General features: G+C 44.0%; 1 protein-coding gene across 1 annotated transcript in view; it reads left to right on the plus strand.

The window, feature by feature from the left end:
- The window catches only part of ADCY8 (adenylate cyclase 8), a 241109-nt gene that overhangs the window by 182760 nt on the left and 32565 nt on the right, over positions 1–25784 (plus strand). The window contains exons 10-12 of the mRNA XM_007940545.2: positions 10739–10940; positions 12912–13001; positions 21909–22081. Of these exons, the coding sequence (XP_007938736.1) occupies positions 10739–10940; positions 12912–13001; positions 21909–22081 (465 nt within the window). The remainder of the gene's footprint in view (positions 1–10738; positions 10941–12911; positions 13002–21908; positions 22082–25784) is intronic.

Consider the following 25784-nt stretch of genomic DNA (forward strand, 5'->3'; position numbering starts at 1 on the left):
TATGTGCCGTCGAGTCAGACCCGACTTATAGCGACCCCTCCTTGGGTTTCCGAGGCAGTATCACTACGGAAGTAGATTGCCCCATCTTTCTTCCGAGGAGTGGCTGGTGGGTTTGAACCGCCAGCCTTCTGGTTAGCAGTCAAGTGCCTTAGGCACTACACTACCAGAGCTCCCTTTTCAGAATTAACAAGGGATATTAGGGGAAGTGAAAAGAAGATTATAGGAAAATGATGATGGCAGCAGGGTCTTAGCAGCTTAATAGCAAAAAAAAAAAAAAAAAAAAGCTCGTAGACTATATTGACAACAAAAATAGGTAGCTCCATGAATTCCAAAATTCAAGTGTGTAGGGACAGTCTGCCAGTAGCAGAATATACATTCTTCTCAAGCATACGTGGAACATTTACCAAGAGAGACCACATTCTTGGCTACCAACCAACCACACCTTAACAAATGTGGAAGAAAAGAAATGATACAAAGTAGGTCTCAGACCACAATGAAATTAACCTAGCAATCCATAAGAGGAATATACCTGAGACAATCCCCCTAAATCTGAAAATTAAACACACACTTCTAAACAATGACATGGGTCAAAAAGTCTCAAGAGAAATTTTCAAATATTTTGAACTAAATGAAAACAAGATTACCTATCAAAATTTTTGAGATGCAGTGATAGCAGTACTTTGAGGGAAATTTATAGCATTAGAAAAACAAGAGATTTAAAATCAATAATCTAGGCTTCTGATTCTGGAAATACTGGGAACTGAGTATTAAAAGGCGAGTGGTTAGTAACCCTTGTTAAGGAATTGTGACTGGTTGGCAGAAGAGAGTTTATCGTTGTATTTTAATCAAATATTGTTGTATTTTAATCAAATTAGAAGAGATGGGGTTTGTGTTAGAAAGGTCATACTGGACATGGATAATGGATAGGAGGAGTTAGGTCTAGTGCTGGGAAGACCAATTGCAAAAATCTAGGCAGGAAACAATACAGCAGAGTAGTGTTGCTGTTGTTCTTGTTATATGCCGTCGAGTCGGACCTAACTGATAGCAACCCCTCCTTGGGTTTCCGAGGCAGTATCACTACAGAAGTAGATTGCCCAACCTTCCTTCCGAGGAGTGGCTGGTGGGTTTGAACCACCAGCCTTCCCGTTAGCAGTCAAGTGCCTTAGGCACTATGCTACTAGAGCTGCCACAGCAGTGTAGTAGCAGTGACAATAGACAAGAGAGGAAGGGTTTGTAGATATTTAGGACATAGCGTTGACAGGATCTAGTCACTGACTGGATGTGGGGGATGAGCAAGAAGGAGGAGACTGGGAGGATCCTGACAGTCTGGACTTGGCCCTGGGATGGAAGAAGGGGTCATTGTCCCCATAGGAGCCCAAGCATCACACTCCACAGCTTCCCTGGGCAGGCTCCTTTCCAGGTAGCCTGACCAAGGCAAATCAGCCGGCCACTGACTCCTCAATTTCTGGCTTCACGGGGGAGTGATGGGGAATCTCGCTTGGCAGCCAGTTGGGTGGATTCTGTGAGTGTGAGCTTCAAGTAAAAGCTGGTATCTGAAATACAACCAGTGCCCCACTCTCACTTGCTTAGTGAAGAAGAAAACCTGAAAATGAAGAAAACTACAAAGCTGAACTCTGCCCAGGCACTCCACATGTTGTGGGAATTGAATGGCCCATGGACCCCAGATATGGTAAACGCTTTCTTTAATGTGCACTTGCTTCCTCTCCAACTCATTTTGTTTCTGACTGATTCTTTGTGACTAAACAGATGGTAGGTGCCTTTCTCTTGTCACGGAGTTTTTAGCAGATGAAGCAGTCTCTGTTTGTGTGACCGCAGCTAATCCCCAGCCTCCACAGCAAAACTTAACGGACTCTGACAGAGAAAGATGGTGCTGGCCCAGTTCTTGCCTCTAATTTCCACGTGCACACAGATGTTCTTTTTCAGAAGGGTAAACTGAGGAAGGATGAGAAAATATATTTTGGAATTATAAAACAATATATTTAAGTCTTCGTGCATGAATGAGAAAGAAAAGAAAAGAAGGAGAGAGGATGGGCTGGCAGGAAGGACAAAGGGAGGAAACAGAGAGAATAAGCAAGGAAGGGGGAAGGCACCAGGTCATCATTCTTTCTGTGCATCTTACTAGCTTTGTGTCCTGGGCCAAGTGGCTTAACCTCTCTGAAATCTTAGTTTCCTCATCTATAAAATGGGAATAATAATGCCCACTTCCCATGGTGGCCCTAAGGATTAAATGAGCCATGTTCTTTTTTTTCATAAATTGTGGTTCCCATCTCCCCCCCTTTTTTTTAAGAAGCTCTGGTCGTGCAATGCCTAAGGCATCTGACTGCTAACCAGAAGGTTGGCGGTTCAAACCCACAACCTCCTCCAGAAGAAAGATGGGACAATCTACTTCCTTAAAGATTTACCACCTTAGAAACCAGTGGGGGTTGCTATGAGTCAGAATCGACTCAATGGCAGTGGGTTTGGTTTGATGTCATCCCTTTTTTGAGCCACCATACTTTCATCTGTTGAAGGGATCAAGAATACATACTTCTCAGGGCTGCTAAGAGAATCAAATGCATTATTGGACTTGCAGGCTCTTTGCAAGTTCTAAAGGGCTGCAGAAATGTGAACTTTCAGGATGAGGTGAGTGTTTCCTACTGCTCCACAAGCTGCTTTAGGCTGTTCAGTCATTCCCATTGGTCTCTGCCTGCCCAGGAAACAGCACACCATGACATCAAGCCAAAGCCTGTTCTAAAGACAGACTGCAGAGAGTAACGTACCTAATGTCCAGAAATGATTTGGATAGAACCGTTTGCAAATCCCTTGTCATTCTTTCTGAGACTCAATTTCAGAAATGAAAGACTGTCTTGCCTCTTGTGTACACCACACTGCAAAAGCCAATTCAGAACCCCTGGATGCCTGGGTAGCTCCGTAATTAGGTAAAAATTTCAATTTGATGCTATAATGTTTGTGTGTGCAGAAATAAACAAACGCTGAGGAGCTCCTGGCAAGGGCCCCAGTGGATGTTGGGATGCAGCGGCAGTACCTTGCTTAGAAAGCCTGGCTTGTAATCGATACTTTGGCCATAGATGATTTTGCCAGGAATAGAGAGAAAAAGCTAACATTGCTTTGAGTTCTTATTATGTGCTAAGCATTATATTACATGATTACTTTATTCACATATTCTGTTTACTCACAACTTCCTTTCAAGAGGCTTAAAAATCTCAGTTATGCAGATTAGAAAATGATGCTCAGAAGAGTTAGCTCCCTTGACTCAGTGATTTGAAACTGCAAATAAACCCACGTCTCTTGCTGCAATTGCTCTGACCTCCCTTCATCTGTTTCAGCAAACCCAGAAGAAAGTGCTCATTATTCAAAACTGCGTTAGGGGTCAGGTGGGTTCTGTATGCAAATGCTCCAAACAGCACTTAGCATATCAGTGTCCCCAAGAGTGTACACAAAAGCCCAATAGCTAAATGGGCAACAAAACATTGACTTTCTATCTTTCTAAGCAAATGTCTAATCAGCCTGTGCAAAACTAGCATAAAAGCTGAGATATATGATGCACCTAAAGATAGGACCCATTGCGGTTTCCTACTTCATCCATCTTTAATCTATGCCTTCCCCCCACCTCAGACTTCTGTGTGTGATCTTACTGTCAGGATGCCATGAAATATGTATATAAAGCACATAAACTATACCAGGGCCAAAAAATAGGTGAGGTACACCTGAGAAGGCTCTCACCTGTACTCAGAACCAGCGTTGAGTGGGCCTGGACTTCCCTGCTTAAAGAGCAAGTTGGCCTGGCCAAAGAGAAGCAATGACCAGACCTCCTCCCACAGGGTAGATTGAAGCACTGGCTCCCCTAGAATTGTAATGGATCTAAGAGGAGAAGAAGGCAAACAGGTGAGCTGTATACATGAGCCATGACCTTTAACCACGACCTTCCAAGAAGAATGGGGTCCACTTAACATCCCAGATGGGCTCTGATTAGTCACGTTAGCTCTTCTCACTTGAAACAACACAGTAAGGAGGTAGACAGGAAAAAAAAAAAAAAAAGGAGTGTGGGTGGGAGTCTTTCCTATGAAGGCTGGCAAGGTGAGGAATAGAGTCCAGTCCTCCCTCCCCATTAACAGCTTACGTCAGCAAATGTTTATTAAGCACCCTTCATGGTTCAGGGAACTCTGGTGGTGTAGTGCCTAAACCATTTGACGGCTAACCAGAAGGCTGACAGTTCAAACCCACCAGCCACTCCTCGAAAGGAATACTGGGTCTACTTCCATAGACATACCACTTTGGAAACCCAAGGAGGGGTCGCTAAGAGTTGGAAACGACTCAACGGCAGTGAGTTTAGAGTTTGTTGTGGTTCTACTTCCGAACATTAGCCAATGAAAACCTTATGGATCACAACAGAATATTATTGAAGATAGTGCTAAAAGATGAGCCCCCTAGATTGGAAGAGTGCAACTAGAGAAGGAGCTGCCTCAAACATACCAAAGATCTTGAGGGTGGCGCTGGTTCAGACAGCATTTCGTTCTGTTACACATGGAGTCACTATGACTCGCAGCCACTCAACAGCAAGTAACAATAACAGCAAGTTTGTGGACTCCACCTATGACAGTTGCCTTGGAAGAACCCAAAAGAAATCTGAGCCTTGAAATGTGAGCAGGACATTCCCAAAGAGACTAGAGAGGACAAGCATTCTGTGTGAAAGCATGGGAGAGGCAGGGGGAAGGGTGGAAGTATCAGAGCATCTGGGGCACACACTGCCCAGTCCATGGAGTGCAGAGCTGAGAGAAAAGTCCAGAGAGAGCCGGGACAGCCATGGAGGCCCAGTCTGCTATACTGAAGTCTGTGGACTGTGTCTGGAGGCCCGTGGTGCCCACTGAAGAGTCTGAGGCAATTTCAAACTTGCCTTTCCCTGGTTTGTTTCTGTCTTACACTTTAAACCAAGACATTCTTATTCTCAATGGCTGTGCTGTGTTATGGAGACGCCTGAGCCACGGAACTGCCCCCTTCTCTCGCGGGACTGCCTGGCAATGCACTCCACCTGCATTCTCCTTCCCCAGTGTCCCCTGGGTGCCCAGGAATAACGGTGTGTTGTCAGGGAGCATTTTTACAGCCTGTTTTGGGGAAAGTTTCCCATCTGGCCAGAGCCCTCTGGGAACCCACTCCTGCACAGACTTTCTGTTCTTATCTAGAACTCCGCAGAGATTTCCTATCAAGGTGATCCATAAAGTCAAAACTGTGCAAGTACTAAAGAAAAAGAAAAAAAAAAAAAAAAAGAAAAACTCCAACTCCAACAGCTGGAGCTGTGGTAGGAACTTCTACCAGTTTTCATGTCACTTGACCGTGTCGAGGGGTTTGAGATTCTTGGTGGCTCCTTCCTTGTAAACATCTTATCTGTGCCTCTCCTGATGCCATGCATGCCTCTGCTGCAGCTCATCGGACCACATTTCCTCAATTCCCTTTGCTGCTGTGGTAGTGAAGCTTGTGTGTCAACTTGGCTGGACCATGGTTTGAGTGGCTTGGCAGCTGGATGTAGTTATTCCCCATGATGAGATTGTAGTTACATCCATGGTGAAATCTGCTGTGAGCACCTAATCAGTTGAAGGGGAATTACCTTTGGGGTGTGGCCTGCTTCTGGTATATAAGGAGGAGTTTTGGGAAAGGTATCTAGTTTTTTGGCACATTTTGGGCTATGTTGCCTGCCAGTCTTGGGGTTGTTCCTGGACTTGAGCAAGTGGCCTGGGGTGTTGCCTGCTGATCTTGGAAGTTTGCTGTGTTACCTGCCAGTCTTGGGTTCATCAGCCTCAGCAGCCAACAGCTACATGAGTTTGAAAAAGCTTCCAACTCCACTGGGCCTGGAACTAGAGGCAGAGCTGAAGCCCAAACTTGAGGGGCTTTCACCACGCCCCCAGAGCCAGTACCCTGAATTTGGACTCCTAGCCTTCTAAACTGTAAAGAATAAATTCCTGTTTGTTGAAGGCATCCACTGTGGTATTTCTGTTATAAGAGCACAAGAGGACTAAGACTTCTCTGATTCTGACCTATTGGCTTCTCCCACAGCTTCATCTGGGGTCCTACTTCTTCTTACTGTGCACACTCTCTTTGGGCAATTCCATCTCTTCAAATATTCTACAAATATCACCTCTTCAATGATGACTGTAAACTGTTTATATATCCCCAGACATCCACAACCATCCCTCTGACTGTCTTCTAGACATCAACTGGATGATCCACAATCACCACCCATTCAACTTACCCAAAATCAAATTCATCAAGGTGATTTCCTGTACAGATTTCCTATACTTACTCAGTTAAAATGGTAAAAAGATTAGTGTCACTCTTGATGACTTCCCCTCCAGAAAGCCCCACTACCACCACATACACACATCAGCCTACCTGTCTGTCAAGGTTGTTGTACTGCGGTGGCTTATGTTTCCTGGTACGGTGGAAGCCAGGCCACTGGTATTCAAACACCAGCAGGATCACCCATGGTGGACAGGGTTCAGTGGAGCTTCCAGACTAAAGTAGACTACAAAGGCCTGGGGAGCTTCTTCCAAAGCTTAGCCAATGAAAATGTTACGGATTGCAGTGCATTGCCTGATTCACTTGCTTTCTGCATGCCATCAGAAAACACAAAGCACTGGAGGGGGACATCATGTTTGGTGAAGCAGCGTGCCAGCAAAGGGAAAGGAGTCTTAGTGGGATAGGTTGGCACAGCGGAACTCAATGATGGACTTCAAAATGCTGGCAGTAATGAGAATGACACAGGGCCAAGCAGCATTTCATTCAACAGCAGCTACCTATACACACAAAAAAGAAAGTAACCTTAAGATGACCTTTACATCTTTCCCTGCCCTCTCAGTTATCCCTGATGCTGCCCTAAGTCCCTTCCTTATTAACTCATGCCTCAACTACAGAAAACTTACTCTAAACACTTTCTCTCCTCTTCACTCCATCCGCTGTCTCCTACCACAGTTGTTTTTCCAATACACAGACCCGATTGTGGGCCTTCCCTGGTTAAACATCTTGAACATCAGTGCACTCCCTACACGCTACATCTCCATACCACACTAGTTATTGGACTCCTTCCTTTCCCACTTGTCCCACAGCCTCACCTGATTATTGAAAAACTCTCATTCTTCTAATGCTTTGCTCATACTCCCCACTCTTCCCTCCCTAAAAACCTTCTCTTCCAACTCCAAGCCCCTACCCCAACGTCATCTCTCTGTGAGGCTACCCTTGATCTCTCCTGTTTTCCAAATGGTGGTTGTTCATAACCCTTTATATAGCATAACATATGATATCATAATTCCCCATATATGTCCATACTACCCTCTAGAGTATGGTTGCATGGAAGATGGGGAAGATGTGTCATTGATCATCTAGCACTGTGGCTGGGAAGTAAGTTTGTTGAATGAGTGAGTAGCATTATGAAACCAGAGATACAGAAAGGATTACTGCAAGCATGGGAGAGGTATTACTTGCCACAGTGATTTGATAGCAGAATAGTGGAACAGAGTGGACCTTCAATCAAGCTCTAACACTTGCCAACTGAATGACGGCTGGAAGTTGTTTCTCTCTGACTCTTAAAATCTTTTTCTGGGCGGGGGGGGGGGGGGGGGGGGGAAGAGATCCAAAGACCTGTAGGTTTGTTTGAGGGGATGGGAATGAGATATATAAAGGGCTTAGCATGGTGCCTCCCACACAATCAGAACTCAGTCTATTATTTACTCAAGTGTTATTAATAATAAATAAGAAAGTCCAGCTAGGAGGATAGTAAGAGATGGTATTAGAAAAAGATCGAGCTAACAGCATTCACTCAATACATATTTATTGAGCACCAGCCTGTGGCAGGTATTCAAAGTGAGATTGTAGAACTTCAGTTTAGAGGAAGGAGCTGATGTAAAGTCTGCTCCAACTCCTATCGTGGCACCCTTTAGCCTGCGCTAATGCCTATAACTTGCACTGTAAGGTACCAGTGGCTTGACAGAGAACAGAGAAAAGGGGACTAATGCCCTAGGAGAAGCAACACAGCTAGTAATGGGTTGCTTGAGCAGGAATTTGGATGTGCTGAGAGTTGGGGTTTTAGATACATTGAGTTGCTAGAAACAGCCTGACATCCAGCAGAGATGTCCGACAGACATGGGGCTGCCATGGGACAGAGCTTTGGAGTGACGTTGAAGCTTTGGACAAGGATTTGTTTGCCAAGGAATAACCGTAAGGGTTAAAATGTACTGAGCACTTAAGCATGCCAAGGCCTAGCTTATCTCAGTCTTAAACCCTATGATTATTCCCATTTAACAGATATGGAAACTGAGGCTTACACCATATAGACAGCAAACAGCAAAGAAGGCAATGAACAGGTGAGGGGCCATCACTGTTGTAACCCATTACCCAGCACAGTGTTGGCACATACAAGATTCCCAAAAAATGGTTATTAAACATTACATGGGAGGAGAGAGAGACCCAATGAAGTCCTATGCCTAGTGAACAGAAGGTGGCCCAAGAGCTTGCCCCTTGTAACTTTGAACCATGTTCTTTCCTCTACTTCTTTTCTCCTTTAGGTGATTAAAGGTTTGACGACAAGGGAGAAAAAGGGAGGGCTCAGCAGAGAGCAGATCCAGGTTCCAGGTGTGGAAGCTTCCATACTTGCTTGTTTCTCTGGGAGACAGTATTTTTTAAAGAGAGATCAGCAGATGGCCTGCATCAGAATTTTCTGCAATACTTGCTTAAAATGCAAAGTTCAAGAACCTACCTATGAACTCCTGTATCAGACATTCCTGTGGTAGGGCCCAGGAATCTGCATTTTTATATCCATCCTCCAGATAGTTCAACTGATTTCTGAAAGGTCAATGGGATACTTCATTTAGGAACTGACCATGGTCTTGCTTAAATCAAAAATATCATCTCATGTGACATGTTTAACATCTGGATGGTTATGATGCTGAAGAACTAACTATAAAGAGAAAAATAGGGACCCTGGGGCCAGTTTGAAAATTAACTACATAAATACAGAAATTATAAATTTCCCAACATTAACAGGGAATATAAGTTTTCAAAGATACACTTCCTGATAGGACTAGAGCTAATCAAGTGGCCAGAAAGGATCAATCAAGAATTACTCAAATATTGGGTAGTAATGCAACATATCAAAGCCCTCCAAAGTCGATACTAGATACTTTTCCATTAGTTAAAAAAAAAAAAAATCCTTACCTGCAAATCCTTACCTATACTGATCCAGGGAGCTCTGGTGGTGTAGTGCCTAAGGCATTTGACTACTAACCAGAAGGCTGGTGGTTCAAATCCACCAGCCACTCCTCAGAAGGAAGACTGGCAATCTACTTCTATAGAGATACCACCCTGGAAATCCAAGGAGGGGTCACTATGAGTCGGAATCCATTCGATGGCAGGGAGTTTGTGTTTTTTAGAGTTTACAGTGATCCAAGAAAGCCATGAACCCTACGCTGTAGTCACCGTGAACACCGCAACCATACTGCGCCCGCCTCTTCTACCGTGCCCGCCTCTTTCGGGCTTTCATTCGCACCCATCTGTCCCTGCAGAATGCCTTTGCCCTGACCCTCTCTCAGCCTCTGAAATCCTGGCCATCCCTCTGTCTAACTGCCTTCCTTTCTCTCTCCCAGTCAGAACAGATTACACACTCCTCCATACAGAGAGGCTGGAGAGGGCACTGGAGCCGGACTACATGGGTTTCAGCCCCAAAGCTCATGCCCCTGAGCAATTTATCAACACCTTCACTTCAGGTTTCCATCTGTAAGATGGGACTTCCCATAGTTCCAGTCTCAAATGAACAAACAAATGTAAAACACCTAGACCAGTGCCTAGAACATGTATTTGATAAGTGCTGGCTTTATTATTCTCATAGTATGTGTTTCTATCTCAGTTAGAGCTACACTACTCTCTCTATTAGCTCCTCCAGATCAGGGATCTCATCACGTTCACCCTTGTTTTCCCAGCATCTTAGGGCCTGGCACATAGTAAGATTTCAGTAAATATTAAAATAATAATTGGATGAATGAATGAGCAAATACTGCAGTACCTGGCACTTGTGGAAGTTGTCAGAAAACATTGCTTCGTTGGCTTGATGGATGAATTAATAAATGATCAAATGTAATTGGATAATGAAGTGAGTGAGTGAGTTAGTGGACAACAATCACTTTTGCTTCATTCTCTGCCTTCCCCATGTCTCATGCTGCCCCCTGAGTCAGGTGGTACCTGGCACCTAGTATATTCCATGCCAACCATAGTAATCACTAACCAAAACAGAGCCACTTAGGACTGGCACCAAATCCATTCGTTGGCATCGGAGTAGAGGGAGAGGGAAGATGTTTCATAAAACCCACCTTGATAGGCCAAGGGCATGTGGGTCTTTCACACGTCCAGATTATTGAGATGAAATCCCAGTGGTGTTTCCTTGGCAGCAGTTGCCTAGTGAGAAAGATGAATGGTAAAAGAGGAAAAATTGGGCAGGAACAATAAATCAAGCCAAATATTTGATGTTCTTTGCAAGTTTCTCAATACAGGTTCTAGGAGTGGATGTAATAAAAAACGTCTCCCACTGAATGCTGTTTTCTTGAGCCAAGAGAACTTTAGAAGAATTACTGGGTTCAAGGGCAGGGGAGAGGAAGATTGTGGATACAACTGCCAGCAGTGCTCAGCACTGGGGCCAGACGATGGACTCAATGTTATCCAATGCTCTGTTTCCCTACAGGGTGATGCCCATGGCCATCCAGTTTTCCATTCTGATTATGCTACACTCAGCTCTGGTCCTCATCACCACAGCAGAAGATTATAAGTGTTTGCCCCTCGTCCTTCGGAAAACTTGCTGTTGGATTAACGAGACCTATTTGGCCCGCAACGTCATCATCTTTGCATCCATCTTGATTAATTTCCTGGGTGCCATCCTAAATATCGTAAGCATCCCAAGTCTGCCAAGCCTCTAGTGTCTAGTGCAGTCACTCAATGAAGAGTTTATAGGGTTTGACGTTTCCTGTATTGCCCTTCCTTGGTACCAGTTATCTGGGTGTGCCTGGTCCAGCCCCAAACTTAGGGACTGAGAACAAAGATGTGGCTACTGTGAGAACTGTGCATTTCACTGTTGGTGAATTTTTTTTTCTCCAGCAGACAAGGTGATTTGCTCCAAAGGACCTCCAGTTCCTATACTGTCAGTGGTTGACCAGTTATAATCATAAATAAGGATTAGCATTTATTAATCATCTACCTACTATGTGCCATGCACTAAAGGAGGAGCTTTGCCCTTTTTACAAATTTAATCCTCACATAAACCCCGTGAGGTAAGTCTCATTATCCCCACTTTATGGCTAAGGAAACTGAGGCTCAGAGACATGAAATAACTTGCTAATAAGGTCTGTCTGACTCCATGACCTGTGCTCAATCATATGCAATCATATCTGGGAGTGGGAGCAGGAGGGAATGGAAATAAAATAGCTTCCACTTTATTGAGCACTTATTGTGTGCTACAGGTAGGTACTGCTGCCCTGTGCAATGGATGAGGAAACTGTATCACAGGCAGGTTGACTGTCTTGCTTATGACTTCATATTTGATGTGACACATAGAACCTGATGACATTCCAACTGCCATACGTATCACTGTTTTGAGTTTGGTGATCCATGTTTTAATGATTTTGCTTTTCTCTAGAATGGTGCTATGGGAGTTAGAGATATTTTCTGTGTATATACATACAATCTGTGTTGTCCATGACTTGGGGAGCTAGAATTTAGGGGTGACTTATCTGATTCCAGGTTTTGAACTTGGAGCCTTGAAAGAAGTTAGTTGAGGCATTGTCTTGTGGCTGAAACTACCAATGTGTCATTTGGGGCTGAGGGAGGCTCCCCAAGTGTTCAGGTACCCCAACAGTGGACTCTCACAATTGACGACCCATCCTTGGAGATTTAGACTGGCTGAAAATCACTGTGGTTGTCCTTGTAGCAAACGAAGGACTCCATGAGATCAAGAAAAGGGAAAATCATAATCTAATGAGACTCATCATTTAATAAGTACTTTGTAGATTATGCTAATTGACATGGAGGTACATGGGACCATTGATCAATAGCCTGTATTTTCATAGCCAGGATCCTGAGTCTTGATGACCAACCGTATGTTTCTGGGGTGCAGAATTTAGAAATAACCCTAAGGTCAGTGTTACCTCTAGGACAACCATAGTGGTTGCCATAGTGGTGTAGTAGAAAGATCAGGCTTTGGAGTCAGATAGACCGGTGTTCAAGTCTCAGCTCCACCACTGACCAGCTCGGTGACCCAGGACAAGTTACTTTACCTCTCAGAGTTTCATATTCTTCATCTGTAAAATGGGGATAAAAATAGAAGCTACATCACTAGGTGGTTGTGAGGCTGTTTTTACAAAGTGTCTGGCACAAAGGAGGCATTCGACCTAGGGGAGCTGTTCCTTTCTGAGCACCACCCAGTCTCCACCATCCCTATGCTAAGAGTCTTTCTAGAAATGAGCCCCCACCCCAGACCCCTTGACTTCTTGAATCCCCTCAGTGTTGATCCAGAAAGAGGCTTCCAGCTTACCCCAGACCTTTCCTCCTGCCATCTGGCTCTCTCTCCTGAGCTCCACAAGCACACTCCAGTGACCCTCAGCCATGTGGCCCATAGAGCAGTCATAATCGGGTTTCGTGACTGGCTTGCAAATGCTTTTTCTGAGCCAGCATTTCCTTTGAACGAAAAGAGGCCATCAAAGCTGGCACTTCCATTCTGAAGCCAGGCACCCCTCTAGAGCCGGGTCTACCCAGGCTTTTCCTGAGACCTGGCAGCTGATAGCACACTGCTCCATTTCTAGCATCCCACTGACTTTGTTGTTCCTGTGTTTTTTGTTGTTCTTTTTTGTTTGTTTAATCCGCAGCTGTGGTGTGATTTTGACAAGTCGATACCCTTGAAGAACCTGACTTTCAATTCCTCAGCTGTGTTTACAGATCTCTGCTCCTACCCAGAGGTATTTATTTTCAAGCTCCCCTTGGTGAGACTTGGGCGTAGCTATCCACACACAGTGCTGGCTGACGGCGGTAGAAAGTACCCAGGAGCCTATCTCCTCCTTCTGCCGATTCCTCCTTCCTTTATGCTTGTTTTCTGCCCCTCTTCTGCGTTTCCTTCTCCCCCGTATACCTTCTGCCATTCTCCTTCCTCTCTTGTTCTTCCTCTTTCCTCGGGCCTCCTCTGCCTCTCTTCCCATTGCCACCCTTTCTCTCTATCCATTTCCTCTTTCCCTTTGTCTCTGCCTCACACATATCTTCCCTACCAATTTCCCTACTCATCTAAAAACTCCTCTAGTAGGACATGCCATTGTCTCCAGTTTCCGGCAGAGCAGTCATTGTTAAACAGTGTTTCCTACGTTTAAAAACAAAGGAAGGAGGGAAAAAGGAGAGAGGAAGGAAGGAAAAAAGTCACAGAGGTGGGTAATCACAGCTAAACTTAAATCCAAGTGGTACAGAGAGGGCCCAGAGCTCCACAAGGTCAAGAGGCATCCCAGCAGGACAGGACACCAACCATCATAATGTAAGTCTGACCCCTGTTGGCCACAAAGTCACTGGCCTGGCCTTGGGCCTTGTAGTCAGTCTAAGAAGCCAGGCAAAGGGTAACCCAAAGCTCAGTCCTAGAAGCTGTGGGTCAGGAGGAAGAACAGCTGAGAAGTCCCATCAGACCAGGCAAACCCCTAGTCTGAGACCTTGTTTTCTAAGAGGCCGCACCCCAACATGTGTGTGGAGCAAAAGCTCTCTGTAGTCTCCCCTAGAATCATCTCAACCCCAGACTTAATCTGAGAATGTTCTGAGATAAGGAGCAAGCCTCACTGCCCCCCCAGTTATATAGCACCTACTTTATATGCCTAAGGAGCCCTGGTGGCCCAGTGCCTAAGGCATTTGACTGCTAACCAGAAGGTTGGCAGTTCAAACCCACCAGCCAGTCCATGGAAGGAAGATGGGACAATCTCCTTCCTTAGAGATTTACCACCTCTGAAACCCAGTGGGAGTCGTTATGAGTTGGAATCCCCTCGATGGTAGTGGGTCTGGTTTTGGGGTTTTATATGCCTAATCAAATCCTTGAGCTGCATGGAGATGTGCCGTTATTATTTCCATTTTATAGATAATGAAACTAAGGCTCAGGAAATAACTTACTCCTATCTGACTTCCTTCCTTTTTTCCCCATCTTTTCTTCCTTCCTTCCTTCCTTCCTTCCTTCCTTCTTTGAAGTCAGTTCTCAAAGGCAGCACAGTGATTCAAACCTTATCTGCCTTACTCCTGAACTCACACTTTGGGTCCAGACCCTCAGAAGGTCCACTTCCCATTAGGAAATGCAGGGCAGAGGGGACTGGCTCCTGTTAGGGGGCTTCATGGGACAGGCAGTGGCCCTGGCCCTTCTTCCTACCAAGTTAAGAAGGAAGCATTGATTTAGAGGACTCTGTGGGCCACTAGCTCCCAAGAACTCTTAGGCTTGAAGGCACTGTCCCAAGAGGCAGGAGGTAGGCCAGAATCTAATATCTAGAGCTACGAGTCGGGTCCGACTCAACGGCACGTAACAACAACACCAACAACACGTGAAGCTTGATTTAATTCCCCTCCAAGCTCCTTCACTTTCTAGCATTGGAACCTTGAGTTAATTCTTAATCTCTCTGAACCTCAGTTTCCTCATCTGTCAAGTAGGAAAAAAAAAATAACTAACTCCTTCCCATGGTTACTGTGGAGTTTAGTAATATCATGTTCTCATGGTGCCTATCTTTGTAAGTTACCATGTGTTGAGTTTCTACTGTGGTGTCTGACATGAGGTAGACGTCCACGGAATCTATGCCTCCACTTCACTCTAAATCAACACCGTATCCAGTTGGTCTCAAACCTCGACTTCCAAACTCAGGACCGCAGCACTCATGGATTTGCCAGTTCTAAGAAAGGGGTGGGTAAATGTTTTTGATCACCTAGTTTGAGTTAATCCATGTTGAGAGTAACACCTTACACAAGAATCCGCTCAATAAATGCCAGCCATTAGTATTGTTATTTATTATTTTCAGTTCAAAGATTTCCAGCCAGCACTGCCCATATGTTTGTCTGTACATTACATATGTGTACTACCATGCTAATACTCATGTACAATAGAAAACAAACTCAGAAAATCTAAATGTTAAAAGGTAAAAGAAATATGGAATGAAGTTTTCCTACCTTCCTCCTGCACTCCAAGGATCATCTTGCCCAAGGGTTAGCAAACTGTGGCCCCAGGCCATATCCAGCCTGCTGCCTATTTTGTAAAAGAACTTTTATTAGAATATAGCTACACCCATTCATTAAAATTTATCTGTGGGTGCTTATGTACTACAACGGTGTAGAAAAGCAGTTGCAACAGAGATGATACGGTTTACAAAACCAAAACTATGTACTATCTGGCCCTGTCCAGTGACGCTGGCTAACTCCTGATGTTCCCTTGGGTGCAGGGGGCCCACAGGCCTAAAGACAGGGAATCTGGACTCTTTCTACCAGCAGCTACTATGTCCATCAAATGTGAGCCACCATTTGCCTTCCTGGTGTCTATGGCTGCACTGTGTCTCTCTAGGGATTTCTCAGGCAAAAGAGAAGGAATCAGACATTCTGTCTGAAAGGCTTGATCCTGGCCCCATCACTTACCCATTGAGTACCCAAGCAAATCGCTTCATCTCTCTGAGTCTCAGTTTCCTCATCCGTATACCTGCCCTTTGTGCTTCACCCCATGAGAATTCACACCCAGCCCAGAACGTTATTAAATGGAATGATTTGATATAAACATAAGAATCTTCTGAAATACACAGTGCACAGTATAACTTAGCTATCTGTAGGAGACTTACCAGGTACTGAAAATAGGTGAAATTACAGGAAATGACCGTGGAGAAAGCCATATTCCAGCGGTAATCGGAGAGGAGGCAGTCTAGGGGAGGGAGATGACTTTTGTGTAAGCTTGCAAGATGTGTGCAAATCCCACGCACAAACCCAGAACATCGTTATCTCGTACACCTGGATGTGGTCCTCAGGAGACTTGGTGGAAAGAGCACTGAGGTTTTTAGAATCAAATCCACTTATTATCTCTTTCCACACATCTGAGTAAACAGTTTATTATAGTTGCAAGAGCATACAGGTGTACTCTCTGTGTTCGTATCCTAGCATCTTGGCCCTTTCCATTCTGAACTATGTAAGTTCTATGAGCACTGTTGGTGCACTGGTTAAAACGTTTGGCTGCTAACCAAATGGTTGGTGGTTTGAATCCACCAGCTACTCTCTAGGAGAAGGATGAGACAGTTAGCTTCTGTAAAGATTTATAGCCTTGGAAACCCTACGAGGCAGCTCCACTCTATTCTATAGGGTCCGTATGAGTCAGAATTGACTCAATAGCAGCAGGTTTCTTTGTTGATAAAATGAGGCCGAGCCCTGGTGGTGCAGTGGTTAAAGTGCTCAGTGGCGAACCGAAAGGTCGGCAGCTTGAACCCCCCAGCTGCTCTGCAGGAGAAAGATGTGGTAGTCTGCTTCCATGGAGAGTATGATTATAGCCTTGGAAACCCTGAGGGGCAGCTCTACTCTGTCACATAGAGTTGCTATGAGTTAGAATCATCTCCACGGCAATAGGTTTGGTTTGAGTTTGTTAAAATGGGGATGTTAACATTTGGCACATTTACCTACCTTCGTGTGTGGAGGGAGGTTTTCCTGTGAAAAAGTCTGGGAAACCTCTTTATACACCCTCAGGAACAAAGTGCCATGGTGATGGGCTATGATGTGGTGGGAGCAGCTCTGATTGGGTCAACAGGCCTGCCATTCATCACTGGTTCCACCAATTACTAGCTCTGTGATCTCGCAATCCAGTGAAACTTTCAGACTCTCACTTGATTCAGTTAAAATGAGTATCACCTTTCTTACCTGAGTAAGATAATTAATGCATAAGCAGTCACTTCAGGACTTCATCACCTTGACCTGTTTGACATTGGACTTGCTACTTAACTTCTCTGGGGCTAAGGAGGGTGAAGGCAACCTCACCTGGTCTAAGTTAAAGAAGAAGCTTTGTTGGCACTTAGAAGCCAAGAAGGGGCCCTCAGAGTCCTTGCATTGTCCCCTGAGGAGAGGGGCAGGGCCTGCAACATGCAATGGTTTATGGCTTAGAGGAGGGCTCCGTACCTTTGCTACTCTACCTTTTTATCACTCACAGGTCAGTGACAGCCTTGCACCAAGGACGATACATATTCATTACACCCTGGGAAGTCTAGAATAAATACAGCTGTACCAGGAATTCTCTGGGAAAGCTAGGTGCTAGCATCTGTTACCCTGTTGAACACTGGATAAGGGATCCTGGGTAAAGGGAAGTCCTTGGACCCCTAGGAAGTTAACCAAAACCAAATGCACTGCCGTGGAGTTGGCCCTGACTCATAGGACCCCTCCTTGGGTTTCAGAGGTGGTATCACTATGGAAGTAGATTGCCCAACCTTCCTTCCAAGAAGTGGCTGGTGGGTTAGGATGGCCCAAACCCAGGCCGCCCACTGACAAGCAGTCCAAGGCTCTAAGATCATTTCTAAACATTCCTTCCTGTCTTGCTCCATAGTCACTAAACCTCAGATGTCATTAAATTGAGAATAATTATAGAACCTAAATCATGACATTGCGGTGATAACTCTGAGAGGATAGAGATAGCAAGAACACAACTAACACAATTAGTTGAGACAAAAAAAGGGGGGGTGGAGATTTCTCAATCCACTGTGCAAATGGATGACTGTACTCAGCTTTTGTACCTTCAGGAGGCTTGGTAGAGAAGGAAAGAGGGCAACACATCTCAACTTTTCTGCCCACCTGTTATTAACCAAAAAAGAAAACCAAACTCACTGCTGTCGAGTGGGTTCCCAGTCTTAACGACCCCTCCTTGGGTTTCCGAGATGGTATCTCTGGAAGTAGATTATCCAGTCTTCCTTTCTAGGAGTGGCTGGTGGGTTTGAACAACCAGCCTTCTGGTTAGCAGTCACATGCCTTAGACACTATGCCACCAGAGCTCCCTACCTGTTATTAGTCCTCCTTATATGATTCTCCAGGAACTCTGGTAGCATAGTGACTAAGGCATGTGACTGCTAACCAGAAGGCTGGTAGTTCAAACCCACCAGCCACTCCTTAGAAGGAAGGTTGGGCAATCTACTTCTGTAATGATACTGCTTTGCAAATCCAAGGAGGGATTGCTATGAGTCAAATCTGACTCCATGGCAGTGAGTTTGGTTTGGTTTTTTTGTGATTCTCCAAGACTGTATACCCCAAGGAATTAGTTCTCCTGACACCTTGATCCTTTATACCATTGTGTTCATGCTATTCTATATTCCTCAAATGCTCTTTCCTTTCCATTTCCTGTCTTGTGAAAACTGATCCATACTTTAAAGTCTAGTTCAAGCTTGCCACTTCTGTAAAGCCTTCCTCATACTTGCCTCTTATTCTCAGGATAGGTTCCCGGCTCTGTGCTCCCACTGCATCTGATCACTTGTTGGCAGAGCACTACCATCTGGTATTACTGTTGGCATTCTTGGGTCTGCTTCACCCTTTAGACCATGCTTCCCTTAGGCCAGGCCTGTCTCTTATTGACCTTGAGTCCCAGACCCTAGTACCCTGTCTTGATTGCATGCTTATTCCTGTATTAAAATGTAACTGTGTGCTCTCATAATTTTTTGTTCAAAGGGCACAATCATTTCAATGGCTTTTGATTCAATGCATGGTTCATAACATTGACAAAGCCATGCACAACCCTTTGTTGTGATGCAGGTAACAATCAAACAGGACCCCTCAGGCCTAGTCTACTTTCCTTTGACCTTTGGCAAAATGGAGAATCTTGTAAGTTTCTCTGGATGGAGAAAACAAACTTTGGGGAATGAGCTTATCTCCTACTCACCTCACTCATACCTTCCATCGTAGACACATCAAGTTGAGTTACCTAAAGAAAATATGCTCAAGGGAAGTTCTTAAAGAAGTTGAAGAAAGTGTATCATACCATTTTGAGACAAGGACATAATTGGATTTATTAGGAAAGAAAAGACAAAAGTAAAGACTTGGCAGACACTGGGCTACATAAGTGGAGGAACAAGTCCTTATTTGTTTCTTTGTCTACCCCAAGCACAACAAAGGCACAACACCATGCCCTCGTGAGAACACTGAGCCACAGCCATCAACATTTGAAGAAAGGGGGCATGAATGAGTCAGTGTGGCTTCAGAAGTCAATAAATACCCCTTCAGTGGCTTCTCAGAGATTTTTGAAAATTCTTACTCATCTCCCCTGCCCTTATAAAAATTGTCTCTCCATGGAGTAGAAACTAGAGGTCAATCAGTTGTTACAAAAACTATACCAAACTCCCTGCCATCGAGTTGATTCCAACTCAGTCACCATGTAGGACAGAGTAGAACTGCCCCACAGGGTTTTCAAGATTGCAAATCTTTATGGACGCAGACTGCTTTGTCTTTCTCCTGTGGAGCAGCTAGTGGGTTCAAACCACTTACCTTTTGGTTGACAGTCCAATGCTTTAACCACAATGCCACCAGAGCTACTTCTGTTGTTAAAAGAGCCATGAATAGCAATGCCAGAGAGTATTTAGAAATGTCCCAAATTTATGATTTCTTTTTTCCATATCCAAATATCACCCATAATATTGTTGACTTATTCTTTTAATCAACTCACTCTTTTTGCCTAAATACATACTTCAGACTCCTCCTAAGAAATTGTACCTATGAAGTCTTAGGCAAGATGTTAGATGTGCTAATTACCTTTTGTAATATATTAAAATAGTTATTCAAATTGAAGATACTTGTTCATTCCTCACCTAAAATTATTCCATGTCCTACCCATCTCAATATGGGAACCACACTTAAGAATCTGACTTAGTCTAGCCAGACACTTAATTGATAAGAAAAGTGAGACATAGAAAAGTCAAGTAAGTTTCCCAAGATTACCCACAGCTGAAATAATTACATAGACTTTCTGCCTCCTGGCCCAATGCCTTACAGTCTTGTGTATATTCCTCCATTCTAGAAGAAACAGTCTAAGTAGCTATTGAAAGTGGAGAGATGAGTAAGATAATGCCCTGCCTCACAGTAGTGCACAGTCAAGTAACCATATAAGCTACTCTTTAGAAGTAGTTGAGACATACCTAATCAATAAACTTCTAAATACTATCAAAGAATATTCAGGAGCAAAATAAGGCAACCCCAAGTCATCTTTTTCTCTGGGCCATGCCTCCTTTACCTACAAAGTCACAATTTACCAGTTCTGGTTGTAATCAAGTGTCCTTGGTGCCACTGTCCAGCTATGAGATCTTGAACAATTTATTTAAACTCTATGAGCCTCAGTTTCTGTACCTGTAAAATGGGAATTATGATTCCTATCTTGAACTGTTATTTTGAAAATTACAAGAGAAAAATGTGTGTAAATATCAAAGTACTGATCCAAACTTGTTGTTGCATTGTTGTTATGTGCCATCAAGTTGGACCCAACTCATAGCGACCCCTCCTTGGGTTTCCAAGGCGGTATCATTACGGAAGTAGATTGCCCAACCTTCCTTCTGAAGAGTGGCTGGTGGGTTTGAACTGCCAGCCTTCTGGTTAGCAGTCAAGTGCCTTAGGCGCTACACTACCAGAGCTCCAAACGTAGCCCTTGTTAATTTGTGCTGTATTCTTTTTTCCCCTTTGGATGGTCATATTCTGAGCCCACCATCCAGAATCATGTACTGTGATATTTCTCTAAAGCAAACTGGCCAAGGATGCTCCCACAGAAGTCAGAAATCTTGCTGGGCTACTCCAATAATCCAGCTCTTGGGTGATTCTGTATCTACAATGTGAACAATTCCTAAAACCAAAAACCAAACTCACTGCTGCAGAGTCAGATACAACTCATAACAACCCCTCCTTGGGTTTCTGAGGCGGTATTACTACGGAAGTAGATCGCCCAAACTTCCTTCTGAGGAGTGGCTGGTGGGTTTTGAACAGTTGCTAGACAGGGTAATCAATGTTATACTGAGCTATTCAGGGTGCCATAGAGGAATCTGTAGATATACAGAAGGACCTGGAGACATCCAGAAAAACTTCTTAGAAGAGAGGACATCTGAGCTGACGTTTGTCAGAGGAGGAAGGCTTAGTCAGATGGATGAGAGCTGAGCTAGAGAGCACGGAGGCTGCAGAACACGGAGGCATGGGAAAGAAGGATCTATTGGGGAAACACCAAATAGTTAGCGGGGCTGGAACATATTTGAGGGTTTGGAGAGTGAAAAGACCTCTGACATATAATGAAGGGCCTTTAAATTTTGCTAGGAAGAGAGACTGTAATCTGAGAGATTGGAGGGCAATGAAAGGGCTTCAAATTAAGGAGCAACATGATCAGATCTGTAGTGTAGGAATACTAGAGAGAAAATGATAGTGTGTGTTGGGTGAGGAATGGAGGCTGTAAGCAGGCAGAGCTGCCAGAAGACTGTTCTGGATTTGTAGGTGGGAACCTACAGGAAACAGGGTAGAAGGAGAAAGCTGCATGGATTTGAGATCTGTTAAAGAAATAGACTCTACAAACTCTGTGATGGCCTGGAATGGAGTGAGGGGAAGAGAAAGAAGACAAAGTTGAGCCCACGGTCTCTGGTTTGGGGACTGGTGTGACTGATGATGCTGTTCACAGTAAGAGGAGCAGAGGCTTGGGGGCTGGGAAATGTCAAGTTCAGCTTGGGATCTGTTGAATTTAAAAAGCCCGGAGACCTCCAACTGGTGGTGGCGGTTGTTGCTCCTGTATAAGAAGAACTACCCAGATCCATGACTGGGGGGAAGGGTAAGCCTGAAAATGACTGATCTGACCGAACCTCCATGATCCTGCAGAATCTGACTGCCTGCGTCCTCTGTTCCAGTACTTTGTCTTCACGGGAGTGTTGGCCATGGTGACCTGTGCAGTCTTCCTGAGACTTAACTCCGTCCTGAAGCTGGCTGTGCTGCTGATTATGATTGCCATCTATGCCCTGCTGACTGAGACCGTCTACGCAGGCCTCTTTCTGCGCTATGACAACCTGAACCACAGTGGAGAGTAAGTACCACCGTTACATGTTCAGACAGTGACTGTTCTGTGGGAGGTAGAACCCACTGGGGAAATGACCAAGGTAGAGTAGTTAGAATTTGAGGACTGATTGGATACTGATTCCAGGTAGAGTTGTTGGAATGTGAGAACTAATTGACATTGACTTATAGTTTCTCAATTCAGGCTTCTCTAGCTTACAAGTCTAGGGAAATTTTCTAGTTTTTAGCGTTATCATTTATATGAATTACATCTACTCCTCACTTATGGACTATCCCATTATCTGACATTTCACATTTATGACAATTTTGAAAAAATTTTCATGTGACACCTCCAGTGGTCTAAGCCCCAGGTGGGGCTGCAGCTGGTCCCAGAGTGCCCTTCACAGGACACTCAAATGATTGGAGGCCTGGAGACCAGGCCACATGAGGGACGGTGGTCGACTAGCTGCACGACAGTTTCTCCCATTCATCCACGGGTTCTCAGTCTGGTTATGGAGGATGCAGGGTGATGACAGGATGATGCAAGCTTGTGAGTAGGCAGAGGGAGGCCAGGCAAGAGCACAGAGGTGCTGGGGAGGTCAGTGGGGGAAGGTGTGAAGGGAGGAGAGGGAATAAGGGCCATGCAGGGCTGAGGAGCTGGGATGGACATAAGATGAGTGGGGTCCCTGCCCAGGTTGGGCAGAAAGAGGCAGCGGACAGAAGACAGACAGGGTTGGGTCACCACCCAGGGTGGGCACCCAAGGAAGTAGGCAGCAAGCAACACCCAACCATTATCACCACTACTGCTACCCTCAACCTTGTGAGCTCTGCAGTAGTGAGGAAGGCATGGTAGGGAATGGGAGCCCACCACACCATGGGGCACAGCCCCCAATTTGCACATAATGCCAATTTCACGTAACGACCTGGTCTTTGGAACCTAACCATGGCAATAAATGAAGACTGGATGTACAAATTAATTAGTTCATTTTTTTACATATAGCACCCCTACATAAATAACATGCACACATGTAAAACTCACATAGTGGGCACAGGAAACTAACATGCAAGGGCACTGAATAGTTTGCAAAAAAAAAAAAAAAAAAAGTATAACGCATACATTATTTGTGTAAAATTACAGTAAGCATTTGCACTAAATAGTAGCTCCAGTCTCCTCCAACCCTAATAATTTATGATTCCTTCCATTTTAGGGATTCCAAGACTTCTAGGATCTGATTATGATTTGGCAATAGCAATATTAATAACAGCAGCCTCCAGAAATAAACAAAGCTAACAATGAGTCAGGTGGAACCCTGGTGACACAGTGGTTAAGCACGCAGCTGCTAACTGAAAGGTCGGCAGTTCAAGCCACTCCATGGGAAAAGGATGTGGCAGTCTGCTTTCAGTAAAGATTTATAACCTTGGAAATCCTATTGGACAGTTCTACTCTATCCTATAAGGTCTCTTTGAGTCAGAATTGACTTGACAGCCAATAGGTTTTCTTTTTGTTTTTGGAACTAGTCATAGTTATTCTGTAATTTTAAAATGATAAAATATTTCCCCATGTTACCTTCCAATGTCATGTTTCAGTATCTAGCTGTCCTCTACTGAAACACACACAATGACTAAAGCTCTGAATTCGGTGCCTAAGATGTGAGTTCTCATCCTGTCTCTGACACAAATCAGCTGTATGGCCTTGGGCAAGTGACTTGTTCTCTCTGGGCCTCACTGCCCTGCCCATAAAATGAAAGGGTTACAAAGGATATCCTATTGTGTATGGTGTACATGATACAGAGTAGCTTGGATCCACTACACGTCACATTGTTGAGTATTTAATTGCGTGGAATTATTTTCGTAATTTATCACTAAGTGCAAAAATACCTTACAAAACAGTATGAACCAGCAAATCCTAACTCTGGAGGTAGATCTTTGCCTGGGAGAAAAAGGCATGGAAAGGACATTTAGTTGGCTTCCAAATATTAACCATTGATCTCTCTGGATGATAAGCTTGAATCTTCATTTCCTTTCTTGTGAATTTGTTGTTGTTTTCCAAATTCTGTACAGTTAGCATAATATTTCTGTAATGATTAACATTCAACTAAAGTTAAATTTTATGAGATGTCAGAAAGTTGATTGATCTTTAAGGATTGCTATAGCCCTGAGAATTAGTTCCACTCTGTCTTTTGGATCACTATGAGTCAGAGTTGATTTGATGGTAGTGGGTTTGGTTTTTGGTTTGTGTGTATTTTCACTTGTTCTTTTATATTAGCATAGGGAGATGGTAGTATTAATTCAGTGATTTGATTAATATGAATAAATCTGTCAAGCTGCCCTTAGTTTTAACCCCTGTCACCCAATATCAAGCAAAGCATTGTCCCTGGGTGGTAAAGCACTTGGCTCCTAACCAAAAAGCTGGACGTTCAAGTCCATCCATAGGCACCTCAGAAGAAAGACCTGGTGATTTGCTTTTTTAAAAAGTCAGCCACCGAGAACCCTAAGTATCACAGTTCTCATGGGGCTGCCATGAGTGGGAGAACAGCCGATGGTAACTGGATTATAATATTGCACAGATTCCAGCCACTTGGCTGTCACCACACATTCTTCAAAAACTCAGAAAAGCTACCAAAAAATTCCTGCTAAATTCAGATGCCAATTCCTTGTGGATTCTACTTGGCTGGCTGGCCTACCATACACATTCCTGTCTCCCCTCAGACTACGTTTTCCATCTGACATACATCCTAAAGATTCAAATTGTCTTTTACTTTTTTTCTGAGTTTGCTCTAGTCACCTCCCTATTTTTGAACAACCAACTCTTTCCAAATGATTCAAGAGGTATTTATGGTTTCTCCTGAATATGTGTTTCAAATGATAAATTGCTGGGTTTTAAAAAGCCTTCTGTGTCACAGAGAAAGGATACCGGAAGTGGCAGGCAGAGTAAGAATCTGGGCTGTAGTCACAAGGAGCAAAATGTAGGATTTCTCCCATTCAGACCAAACGTTTTGAGCAAGTGGTTTATGTTTTTAAAAGCATCATTCCAAATCTTAATGCCAAGAAACACCAGACCAAATCCTATGCTAAGCACTTAAAGAAAAAAGTTTACAGTTAATTCTCAAAATAACACTTTAGAGCAGGTTTTATTGTCCTCGTTTGAGGCTTGAATTTTTTCTTCAGTTCTTTCAGCTTGAGAAATGCTGAGTTTGTCCTTTCCTTTTGGTTTTCTAACTTCAGGTCTTTGCACACTTCATTATAATAATTGACTTTGTGTTCTTGAGCTGCTCTTTGAAATCTTCCATTCAACTTTTTTATCTTGTCATTTCTTCCATCTACTTTAGCAACTCTTCATTCATGAGCAAATTTCAGAATATCTCCATGAAGAAGCTGAGGCTGACCAAATTTGTCATTTCCATGGACACACAGGCAGGAAATGGCGGAGCCAGTCTTTGACAGCCAGACTTTATGATCATAAAGGCTGTGTTCTTAATCATACAACGAACAAATGTTTCCATATTGGAGAAAGCAAAGTGCTGCTCTGGGACCTACCACTCATTGCCTGTGACCTTGAGCGTCATCTTTCAGCACCTCCATTTTCTCAGATGTATAATGGAGATATTAACACCTTAGAGTCCATATCTGAAAAATGGGGGTAGCAGTGTCCAATTCATAGCACTGATGTAAGAATTAAAAGACTTAATATTTGTGAAAGAACAGGGGCTGCCACTCAGACGACGCCATATACA

Source organism: Orycteropus afer, unplaced genomic scaffold (assembly GCF_000298275.1).
Source record: "Orycteropus afer afer isolate SDZICR_OR568_19922 unplaced genomic scaffold, OryAfe1.0 scaffold00069, whole genome shotgun sequence".
Lineage (NCBI taxonomy): Eukaryota > Metazoa > Chordata > Mammalia > Tubulidentata > Orycteropodidae > Orycteropus > Orycteropus afer.